Below are 11,902 nucleotides of genomic sequence, written 5' to 3' on the forward strand. Positions count from 1 at the left end.
ATGTGCAGTTTCTCTGCAATCCCTGTTTCTGCCACATGAAACACAAAAGGTCACTTTAGGTTATATGTTCTAAATTTAGCCTAAATGAACACCATGGGACATCGATTTTCCTCTTGTTGCTTTTCGGTATTTCAGTTGATGCCTCTACAGTACTCGGTACAGTCATACTTATATATCATAACAAATCAGGCGTAGTGTGTGTGTGACAGCAGCTGATAATTTTTATTTTAATCAATGAATGCATAATTTGCATTTCATGTAACATTTTTGTGTTGGAGCTTATTAGGAAACAATAAAAAAATGCCTGAAAAACAGAAAATCCTGACATTTAAGAAGATAGAACCAGAGAATAGTTGCCATGTTTGATCGATATTTACAAAAACAAAACAGCAAAAAGACATATATATGTCCTTTGTTTTTTCTTTTTTCTTTTTTATGACTTTTAAGTCATGGTATATGTTTAAGTTGCTATGTCGTGTGTGTGTGTGTGTGTGTGTGTGTGTGTGTTTGTGTGGGTTTGTGTGGAAGAAATTCTTTGTTGGTTTTAGTTTAGTTTTAGTTTCACTAAAAAGAAAAAAAAACCTGGACAAGAAGCCCCACACAATTAAAAAAAAAAACAGAAAAATTAAACACATACATATACACACACACACACACACACACACAAATATATATATAATGTACAGATAAACGGGAATATATTATAGTAACATAACAGTTTAAAATAAATATATAAAATAAAAATATAAATAAGATAAAATAACTATTTAACTATTTAATTACGTTACCAAAATGAAGAACAGCTTTGTTGTTGACATTTTTTTTTAAATAAAATTGATAATAAATTCTTTGAACTATGCTATAAAATAAAATACCTCTAATATTAAATATTACGGTAATACGTGTGATATTATGGTACATTTTATTATAAGAAATAATGTTAAAATAAGAAGGTTCTTGACTGAATGAAACTCCGCCCCCTGCTGGCACACACACAGACACGCTCCTGTTTGTTTGTATGTTTGTTAATAAAGTTTTTTGAAAGCAACATGGCGGCGTGCATACCGCTGTGTGTGAAGATGTCACCCTCAGCTCTGCGGGGCTTCAGGTGTCTGTTGACGGAACAATATTCATCCAGAAAGCTGCTAAAATCTCTGACAGACGTCTGCAGACGAGGTGAGGCGCGTTTTTGGTGAGTCGTGTCGATGGTGAAGGAGTTTAAAGTTTATCCGTTTGTTCAAAGCTAATACAAAAAAAAAAAACAACAACACTTCTGCTTTTAATTCACGTGTTTATCTGTAGTTTACACTCTCTAAAGTTAACCTGACTCTACTATAAATATCTGACTTTATTTACAAACTTATCTTTTTTATTTTCACTGTTTTTATCAGCCCTTAAACTATCTGTCTCTTCCAACCTTTGGTCTTTCACGTTGTCTCACCACTGATGTAAAATGTAAACAAAAGACGCTAAAAGGAGCGAAATCTGTGTCAAAATGTCCCTAAAGGTTACTCGGTGAAAGCCCAGCCGGAGGTGGAGGAGAGCGGCGTGAGCTCGGCCGGGTTCAGCGGGCCTCTGGATCACTACAGCGGGCTGATCCGGGACGGGACGCTGCGGGGGGACGAGCACCAGAAAGCGGTGCTGCAGACTCTGGACCAGCTGCACAAAAACCTGCGAGGATACAGCAACACCCCGACATCCTTCTTATCCAAGGTACACAGATAAACCACTTTAAATTAATGTATAAAAACGATATTTTCACGAGGTGCAGGGGTGAAGATGGGGTTTGACAGTCACCAGGTGTTTACAGGGGTTTTGTCTGTTTATTTGGTTTATTTTATGTTTATTTTTTTCCTAGTCTGTCTTTTTCTGCTAATAAATAATAATAATAAATCGCAGATATTTGATTTTGAGTATGTAGGTGTATATATTTAATTAATTACTGTATAGGTTGAAATGAATAAGGAAGCTGGTTAATTAAAACTCAATAATTATGGAAAAGGGGTTGGATTAAGTATTTTTTTTTTTTACTTCTCACTCCTTTTCGAGTAATGTTTTTCATTGTCTTTTACTTTTTTTCTCATCTGTCTGCTTTTATATAGATTTTTTTTTTATTTTGATTTTTACCATTACATCTGAAATTTAACTCACTCACATTCTCAGAGACAGAAAACAAAACATCTACAACAAAACAACAAACACATCCATCCTAAAATAATCTTGCATCGCTCTTGACTGTCACCTCACCCCAAATCTAAAGCTAAAGGAAAAACAGTTAGATTTTGAGATTAAAGTCATAGTATTATGAAAATAGTGTAGTTTTGAGAATAAAGTCATAATATTATGTTTTTAAAAATTGGTAATATTATGAGAATAAACTCATAATTTTACGGGAATGAAGTTGTAGTTTTACCATCAACAGGAAATGTCATGTTGACTGTGTGTGGCACGACATGGCACCGGGGACAGTGGTTTCCAAGGAGACCACCTGTGCTCCTGATTTATGGTTTGCTGGCAATATGTTCATTTCCATAATACAATATCCCCTTTCTTGTAAAATTATGCCTTAATTCTCCTAAAATTATGACTTTCTTCTTGCAAAATTATAACTTTATTCTCATAAAATTCCGACTTTTTTTTCTTGTAAAACTACAACTTTTTTCTCATAATATTGACACTTTATTCTCAAAGTCTTAAAAAAAACATTTTTTCCCTCAGTGTGGCCCTAAAACTCAGTTTTAACTGTTTCTGAAGGCAAGCTCAGCATGATGAGGCTGAGATTTTTTGGTTATTTTTAGTCAGAAAATCAGAAAACCCAATTCCTGTTCAGTATTACTCCAGAAGTTTTAGATCCTTGGGCATTCCTAGAAATTGTGAATGCATGTCCCAATATCCTTTCTAAACAATTACTTAAATGGATTAATCATTTACAAAATTAGTTGGAAAATCAGTTGATAGCTCTTTGCAGCTGCAGCTGACAGCAGCTTTAATAAATGAGAGGATTTTGAATGTACACGTGTGTAATGCTGTGAGGCGGACACAGTACAAGTACTGCAAAATTAAATGTCAGATGAATTTAGTGCCGTCATTATTGAAGATGAAAGATGTGTGAGTCCAGAAATATGTTTGTGTTTGTGTTTTGTCTGTTTGGAGGAAATTTGAGGCTCCTGACTTTTATTTTTATGTGCAATCATTTTATAACACCAGAACTTGTTGATTTTCAGTTTTTCACCAAACCGAAGGCTCCAAAAGGTTACTACATCTACGGCGATGTTGGTAAGAGAGAAAAACCACAAACTGTCAACAAATGTACATTTAATTTCTCTGACATTTTGTGTTAAAAACTTTTTCCTAAAAGCTCTGGTACTCTTGACTGTTTCAGGCACAGGAAAAACGATGGTGATGGACATGTTTTACTCATATGTTGAGACTGAAAAGAAAAAGAGGGTTCATTTCCACGGCTTCATGCTGGACGTGCATAAACGTGAGTATGCTTCATTTTTGGACGATGGTCTCGGTAATGATGTGACTGTTGATTTTCTTTGACTGTTCACAGCCACCAGGGGGCAAATCAGCCTTAAAGCTTTGTGTGAAGCCACAAATGAATAAGTTTAAGTTCAGTTAACAGTGAAGAGTCCTGCATCTAAAAGTCTCCCAGCTGCAAATGACACTTTTGGTGGAACGAGGAGGAAAACTACAAAAGCAGAAAATAGATTTCATTAATTTAATTGGTATCAAATTGACTTAAATGAATCTTTTAGAAGTCTTAAAAATGCTCAGACATGCAAGTAGGATTTTATGAATCTTTTTTTCTGATGTTGTTTTGTAAAACCTCATAATAATTTGTAACATCTTTTTCTGTTAAATAATTTAATAAATTAATTTTCGTCCAGAAGACAGGCCTAAAATGCCAGATATTTTTTTTTGCCTCTGCTGGTAAACTAAAACTAAACTAAATACTTTTATGATGATGTTAATTGTCCCCCATGTGCTCCGTTTTAAAACTTATTTTTTCAGCATTTGATGTAGATAATCTAACTTTTTCACTGGACCAAAAAATTGTGTTTTTGTTACAATAAACATTTGGGCAAAATAAAATTGTCCTTGTTCAGTTTTAGTTATTAGAAAATTGTTCTTAATTCCAAGTGGCATTAAAAAAAGGCTTTAAACATCTTAAATTGAACTTGCTTTAAGCTGCAGGAACCCTGGTAACATTTTTATCGTTGTAAGCATCTGGCCACCTTTGTTTTAGTTCGTATGACGAGAAAATATCAACCCGCGGTCCTTAATGGTTTTATTTCTCTCCATTCTTGTTCAAAATGACATTTGTCATAAATAAAACTTAATTCAAGTCCAGCTAACATCCCGCCTCATTAACACTTAAGCTTATCTTTGTTTTGTTTTAGTTATATTGAACCAGAATTAAGGTGACGAGTCGTTCAAAGAGAACAATTTGTTCATAAAGTTACATAAATCCACTGAATCTGCAGTTCTGTGCATCCACGTTAATATTTTTAGTGTCTGAGAATTAGAGGTCGGCTGATAATGTTTTTTCAGGGCCGATATGATGCTGATTATTAGTAGTTAATGAGACTGATAACCAATATTTGAAACCGATATGCATTCACAATTAAAATGAAAATATTTCTGCAAATATTGAGAAATCGGAATATAACAAACTCCAACACAAAACTTGGTTTAAATGGCTTTAGCAAATGTTTACTTAAAACTAAAACTTTCTACATCATAAACAACAAGTTTCCTGCAACTTTTTTAAATAAAGTCAAGTGAAAATTTAAATAAGAAATGAATAAATAAAGATAGTTCCCTAAGGTTTTACAGAGTAAAAGTTCCTCCCATGTTGACACTTTCTTTGTCACTTTTTAATTAAATAATTTTATCGGCGATCATTAAAATAAAATGGCAATACAGATAGCAGAAAAATGCCAAATATTGGCTCTAATAATCAGCCAGGCCGATGATCTGTCGACCCTGATTGAGAATGATTTTGTAATCCATCAGGCATCAGCAGTTCGGTGTATTTTACCAACAGCTTTAGTTGTACTTCATTTATCACTAACTGTCCGCTGCGCTCTCAGCATTTTTTTATCCAGTTTAAGCTTTTGTCTCAGCACTGGTGTGAAATGAACACTTCTCAATATGCTGTATTTAAAGTCTGTAGAACAACGCAGAGCTGTGTTTTTTTTAAAAGCACTTATATTTCCTGTTTTAACCACAACATTTCGGTTTTGCTGCATTTAAAGCTCTGCGTACGTGTTCTTTATATATAGGCGTGCTGCTGACAAAGCACTTTAAACTGGTCCAGTAAAAGTCTCCAGTGTTCTTTTTTTAACAACTTGTCAAAGACGTAACTATAAAAAATAATATATATCAAGTTTCTCTCACTCTTTGATATTGTGTCGAATTGATAAAAGTTAATTACACCACTTTAACTCATTCTAACTTTATATTTTATGAACAGTTACACCGCAAACTAAAGAGTAGAGATGTTATATTTATAAAAAAAAGTGGTGGTTTGTGTTTTCCAGTTTGTGTTTTCTTTAGCTTTGCAGTTTGGAGTATTTATGTGTATTCATGTGTATTTTTCCTCCAAAACCAAGACTGTTTCTTTTCCCTTTCTTTAGGGATCCACCGGCTGAAGCAGAGCATGCCAAAGAGGAAAGCAGGGAAAATGGCCAAATCTTACGACCCCATCGCTCCAGTTGCAGAGGAGATCAGTGAGGAGGCGTGTCTTCTCTGCTTTGACGAGTTTCAGGTAATTACCTCCGTACAGACACATTTAAAGGAGTCTGACATTATCGGTATAATTTTGTGTATTATTTAACCTAAACAGTGTTAATTCTTTCACTCATTTGCAGCGATGTTACGTGCCCGTTTCCAGGGTCAGGAAACAGGCTCGTAACATCGCTGCAGAGCCCACACACCCCGGACACAAACTGTTCAAACTCCTTCGTCTGGTAGGTGATTCGGATCACTGCACGCCAAAACATCCCGACATAGAAACAGTTTCTTCCCCCAGCCTGTCGCTCTGACGAACCCTTAACGGTCACAGAGCGTCAGAATAATCTGTATGACCCTTTGCACTGTTTTTAAATACCTCTTCTTGTAACTGCACTATTACGCACACGGACTTGTATATATTAGCTATAACTGTTTAATTAGGGCTTGCACAAATGTAAATTTAAAACCATATTTTTCTGTTTTTATTTTTATTTTTTATTTTCCTTTTATATTTAATGTTTAATTTCCTGTACATTGAGAGCTGAGCTGAAGCGTGATTCTGATCCTGATTATTTCTGAAACACATCTCAGGTGACTGATATCGCTGACGCCATGATTCTCAAGCAGCTCTTCGAGAATCTGTTTCTGAACGGTGTCGTTGTCGTGGCCACTTCGAATCGTCCCCCTGAAGGTAAATGTCAACATATCCTGAACATTTTTTTCGTCTGCCCTGAGAAACGGTTCTTGCTGCTTGAGTTTATCACAGCTAATCTCAAAGTTTTACATTACATGCTGTAATGTTTGGTTTTCTTTTTTAGACAGTGTGTTGTTACCATTTTTCTGTGGTATCTCAGACTGAGTTAGTGCGCCTCAGATTCTTTTGGGTATCAACACAACTTTGTGTGGACTCAGAAAAGGGTGACAATAATACATACAATCAATGTCCAAAAGACAAAACTTACATTTCTTTATTTTTATTAAAACGCTGATGAGCCAGCATGTCAAGAGAAAAAAAAGAACAGTTGCACACACCATTGTCTGTGTGTATCTTTTAATAACTTGGCAAACAATTCCCTTTGTTGTTTGTTGTTTGTCCCTTTGTTTGTTTTAGACAACATGATGACAACACTTGACAAACATAAGCACATTAGTCAAATTCTTGGTGAAGCACAATTATCTCTTATTTTATGCGCAATATTCTCATTTATTTATGATACGAGTGTAACACAAGCTTTTCACATCTGTGTTTTTGTAGGTTTGTGTGTATTCAGGTTTGAACTGGTGTGTGAGTTTTGAACTTAATTGCTTTTTATTTTTCTATCTGTCTATTTATCTTATACTTTTATTTTTATTCTATTTGAGCCCCACTCAGGTAGTGCAACTGAAAATTGTTTTATATATACGTGCACAATGACAATAGAGGTATTCTGATTCTAATAATTCACCACTTTATTTGTATAAATAGAAAAATATCCCACTTTTTTTCCTCAGATTTGTATAAAAACGGTCTGCAGAGAGTCAACTTTGTCCCGTTTATTGCTGTGCTGCAGGTAAGAAAGGACACTTTTTAAAAAGTAAAAAACTATAATCAAATATCTTCTTTTTTATTTTAAATGCACCTGTTGTTAATCGTTTGTCTCTCACATGCAGAAATATTGCCAAACTCTTCGTCTGGATTCTGGGATAGATTACCGCAAAAGGAACAGACCCTCTGCTGGAAAACTCTACTTCCTGTAAGAAATGAAACAGTCTGTCATTGTAAGCCAGATTTTCACCTCTTGTGTTCATGTTTTTTAATGTTTTTTCGTTACATTTACTGCAGCTCCAGTGAGCCGGATGTCGAGGCGACGCTAGACAAGATGTTTGACGAGCTGGCTTTTAAGCAGAATGACAGTAAGTGGACTTAAAAAGGAAATATGTGAAGTAATATGGGTATAATTTTAACTGTATTACTGCAGAAGTTACTATTATTCATGTCATACAAATAGTGTACATGTACTGTTTTTTTCCGCAGTTACACGACCAAGAATCCTGAATGTTCACAACAGGAAAGTCCGTCTGAACAAAGCGTGTGGGACCATCGCAGACTGCACGTTTCAGGAGCTTTGTGATCGGGTAAGTCTGTCAGTTCTGTATTTGTTTTATATCTGTCGTGTGCGACGCATATGATGACATAATTGTCGCAAAACTCTTTAGATGCATCAGACTTCTACTCTTGGATTGTTCAGTCTTTAAATGGATGTACATTTTTATTTTAATGTTAATTTTGTAACATTTCTTTGCTTGTTTTTGAAGTCTCTATCACAAAAATCTGATTATTTCTCACATTGCTGTTAATGTGCAATTGTGTAAAACTGTCTGCTGTTACGGTTTTGTTAATTGTCCGTCTAAAACAAAGTTGGGTTTCAACATTAGCAAGTGTTCATAATGAGCAGATATTTGACAGCAGTCTTTGCTCTCTTGGTTTTTCAATGAAATTGTGATTGCTGGTAACAGTTAAAAATGTGTCAGTTTTACAGTTTACATACACAATCCAATCTGTAATGACCTCATACATTTACAGAGTGCCTCCCTAAAGTGTCACGGATGATTCTGCATGTCAAGAGAAAAAAATCAAACATTTCTACACATAATTTTTCCTGTTTTTTCCTGGAACACCAACTTGGATATTCTGTATACCGATGATACAATCCAGCCATAACGCCCTAAAAAAAAGCCGTTTTAAACTCAGATGTTGCTTTAAAAAGTCTCTCCACAGTAGCCTTCAGAGTCAAAAATTAACTTCTTCGGTTTCTTGTAGACTAAAATGCCTGATTTCACAGCAGTTTTTCTAAAAAAAAAAAAAAAAGAAGTGTTATGCCTTTTGCAATGTTGCAATTTTTGTTAAAGCACTACACTAACTTTACCCCAAACTATGCGTATTAAATCAAACTCTTCTTCTTTCAGCATGTGCAATGCATCTGTGCAGTCGTGATGATTTGTCCGTCTGTTGTGCACACGTTTCACTCATTCTACGGGTGTGTTTTGTGTTAGAAAAGCATTCGTCGGTCTATGACATTTGTGATCCACCGAAACATTGCACAGGTACAAAACAGTCTACCTCCACTTCCATGAAGAATATCAGGGAACTGCCCTTCACTGTCTTTAGTAGATGCTTTTTGGCCAAGAGGGCAGCTTAAAACAAGATTTCAACAATAAATACAGACCGACAAATACAACTATCTCACAATAGAAAGAGCGAGCACCATCTCCAGTTAAAGTGCAATCATCAAATTTCAGTTATCATTGGAGTAGCATTCACATTGACCAATAGTGACCTTTTAAAAGTGACTTAAATTCCCCCATAGTGATCATCTCAGGCGGTTTCAAGTCAAACACAAATCTAAAAGCTTTTTTGTCAAGATCTGTGTGAACCATTTGTGTCACACATGACTGTACGTCCACAACCAGAAACAAAGAAGTGAGTATGACGATGTTATGCGTGGGTGGGTGGGGGGTTATGTTTGGTGAAACTTACAGGAAACTATGAAGATTGGTGAAATTTACAGGGAAGTTGCTATGATCTGAACAATTCAGAATTCACAGGAAATGGTTGAATCTGTGTTTATTGTTGCAACAGTTTTGCAAAATCTTAACATCCTTGAGGTGCTCAAATGTGCTTGTTGGTGTGCTTAAAAGATGCTATATTACGATAATGTTGAATGAAATATGAAAAATTTCACCGCTAGACTCAAAAAGAAAATCCAGATGTACAGTTTTTCATTTTATACATCTTTCCCTGTATTTCAGCCTACTGTTATTTTAAAAGTTGGGAACTCAAACATTACTTAAAACAAAGTTCCTGGTTGCGTTATGGATTTTTAAATAACCCAGCTGGCTCTGCAGGGGCTTAAGTGATCCACAGAAATGGACAAATAAAGTCATAAAACTGCGGGTTTCTGCGAAACTAGCATTTTCAGTCAAAATGTGGTTTTATTCCAACCCTGGAAATGCAAATTGCACAGTAACTTAAATCAGTGTCGTGCTCTATCCAAGGACACAGAAGCGTGTTTTTGAGGCCATATTATTGTGACATCCAGTGTGTGCATGAAAATGTTTCAGCCTCTTGGGGCCAGTGACTACCTGGAGATATCCAGGCTGTTTGACACCGTCTTTATTCGCCACATTCCTCTGCTGACGCTGAACAAGAAAACTCAAGCCAGGCGGCTCATAACGCTCGTGGACGCCCTCTACGACCACAAGGTACACTGCCGCACGCTTGACTTTCACCTAAACACCAAACTTCAGCTCTTATTTTAATTTTTTTTAATGATAATGTCATCTTATGTTTCAGGTGCGGGTGGTGATTCTCGCAGATCATCCACTGGAAGATATTTTTGTGCACAGTGATGATCACGGTCATGACGAGAGCCACATCCTGATGGACGATCTGGGGCTGAAGAGGGTGAGAGCTCCGACTCTGTTTCCACAGCTAAACCGGTTTTTCATGTTGGATGTGGGCTTCCAGTCGTAAAGTAGATGATTAAATGGGCTGAGACTGTCGGCTGGCAGTGAATGACGCTTAAACACACAGCGGAAAGTTATTGAATACACTGACAAATTATCTTAACCAGTACGTCTGTAGCTGAGTCATAGTTTCTTAATAATAAAGTGCATGCCTCAGATAAGACTGCTCAAGCCTCTAAACAGGGTTCCCACAGATCCTTAAAGTCTCCAAAAATGCGTTGAATTAATTCATCTAAAAATAAGGCCTTAATTGATATTAAATTTGAATTAATCTTTCAAAAGTCTTAAAAATACTCAGACATGGGCAGTAGGATTTTATGAATCGGCTTTTTTCTGACGATGCATCGTAAAATCTCAAAATAATCGTTAACATCTATTTTTTTTTGTTAAATAATTTAATAAATTCCTTTTCTTAAACCGGCCATGATGGGAATCCAAGAGGTGGAATCTCACACGCAAACTGAGAGACACAACATAATTTAAAATACTGTCCAGAAATGCCAGATATTCCTCGCTTCTGTTTGTAAACTAAATAAAATGTACAAATGTAAATGAAACGTTAGAAAAACAACCATAAAACAAATAAAATATATTGTTACGTCAAAACCTGAGTGCAACGAGGGAAAGATCTTTTAAACATGTGAAGACTGAAGATTAAAAGACGTTTAAATAGAAGATTTTAAAATGTAAAGATAAATCATAAAGGTTGGTGTAATAACTGCAGCACAAAGTGATCTTTCTGTTGAATTTTTACTAATGAACTAGTGAAACCATTTGATTTAGGCCTTAATCTGAAGAATTGCACATTCCCATAAAGAAGATTTTATCAAACTATTTCATCTTTGTGGTTTAACAGGATGAAGCCAGCAGTCTGTCCATCTTCAGCGGGGAGGAGGAAATGTTTGCCTTCCAGAGGACAGTGTCTCGCCTCACAGAGATGCAGACAGAGGAATATTGGTTAGAGGGGGACAGGAGCATGAAATCACAGGTGTAACATTTTTTGCAAAGTGGATCATGTTGCACAACTTCTTCCAAACTCCACAAACTGTCCTTCTCTCTGCCAAAAAACGGCCCAGTATGAACACTAACTCCCACTCTTCTCATCCTGCACAAACCCAGTGGGACTGCTCCTCAGTGTGTGTGTGCAAATGCTGTACAGAGAGTATTTATTGAAATCTTAAGGCCTTTTATGACTTTATTGTGACATTGCACTTTACATATCATTTTTAAGATAAACTTAAGGGTGTCATATTGCTTTTAACTCTGCATCACATAGTGGTCCAACAGTATATTATAAATCTGTGGGAACGAGCTGGACGAAAAAGATTCCCAAATGACTTTTATGAAGATTTAAGGGACATTTTAATCTTAGTTCTTTGAAAATATAATGATTTATATATGATCATAATGCAAAGCTTAATACAGTGGCAGCAAATTGATTTGGGGGATTTAAAGCTGTGTGTTTATTTCTGATGATTTATGTGGATGGTGCTGGTGAAATGTTTGTCTCAGGACATTTCACAGATGCACTGAACAACATTTGACTCCGTTAAGTCAGTATTTAAAAAAAGAAGGAATACATGCACTACAGAAAGTGTTTTCTTAGTTTTCATATTACATATTACAGTTAAATATTTTATGTATCTGTCTTCAT

The 11,902-nt window shown here is 35.7% G+C and overlaps 1 protein-coding gene across 1 annotated transcript; it reads left to right on the top strand.

Moving 5' to 3' along the window:
• Positions 1 to 897: 897 nt before the first annotated feature.
• Positions 898 to 11,687, top strand: afg1la (AFG1 like ATPase a). Its single transcript, XM_042500693.2, has 13 exons — positions 898 to 1,176; positions 1,508 to 1,713; positions 3,225 to 3,276; positions 3,383 to 3,484; positions 5,646 to 5,776; positions 6,334 to 6,433; positions 7,234 to 7,292; positions 7,393 to 7,475; positions 7,565 to 7,635; positions 7,757 to 7,857; positions 9,844 to 9,984; positions 10,076 to 10,186; positions 11,105 to 11,687. Exons 1-13 carry the CDS (start codon positions 966 to 968, stop codon positions 11,240 to 11,242), a joined length of 1,506 nt encoding a protein of 501 aa, XP_042356627.2. The 5' UTR covers positions 898 to 965; the 3' UTR covers positions 11,243 to 11,687.
• Positions 11,688 to 11,902: the final 215 nt, after the last annotated feature.

This window comes from Plectropomus leopardus, chromosome 14 (assembly GCF_026936395.1).
Source record: "Plectropomus leopardus strain MGB_pleo_1.0 chromosome 14, ASM2693639v1, whole genome shotgun sequence".
NCBI classification, from domain to species: Eukaryota; Metazoa; Chordata; class Actinopteri; order Perciformes; family Serranidae; genus Plectropomus; species Plectropomus leopardus.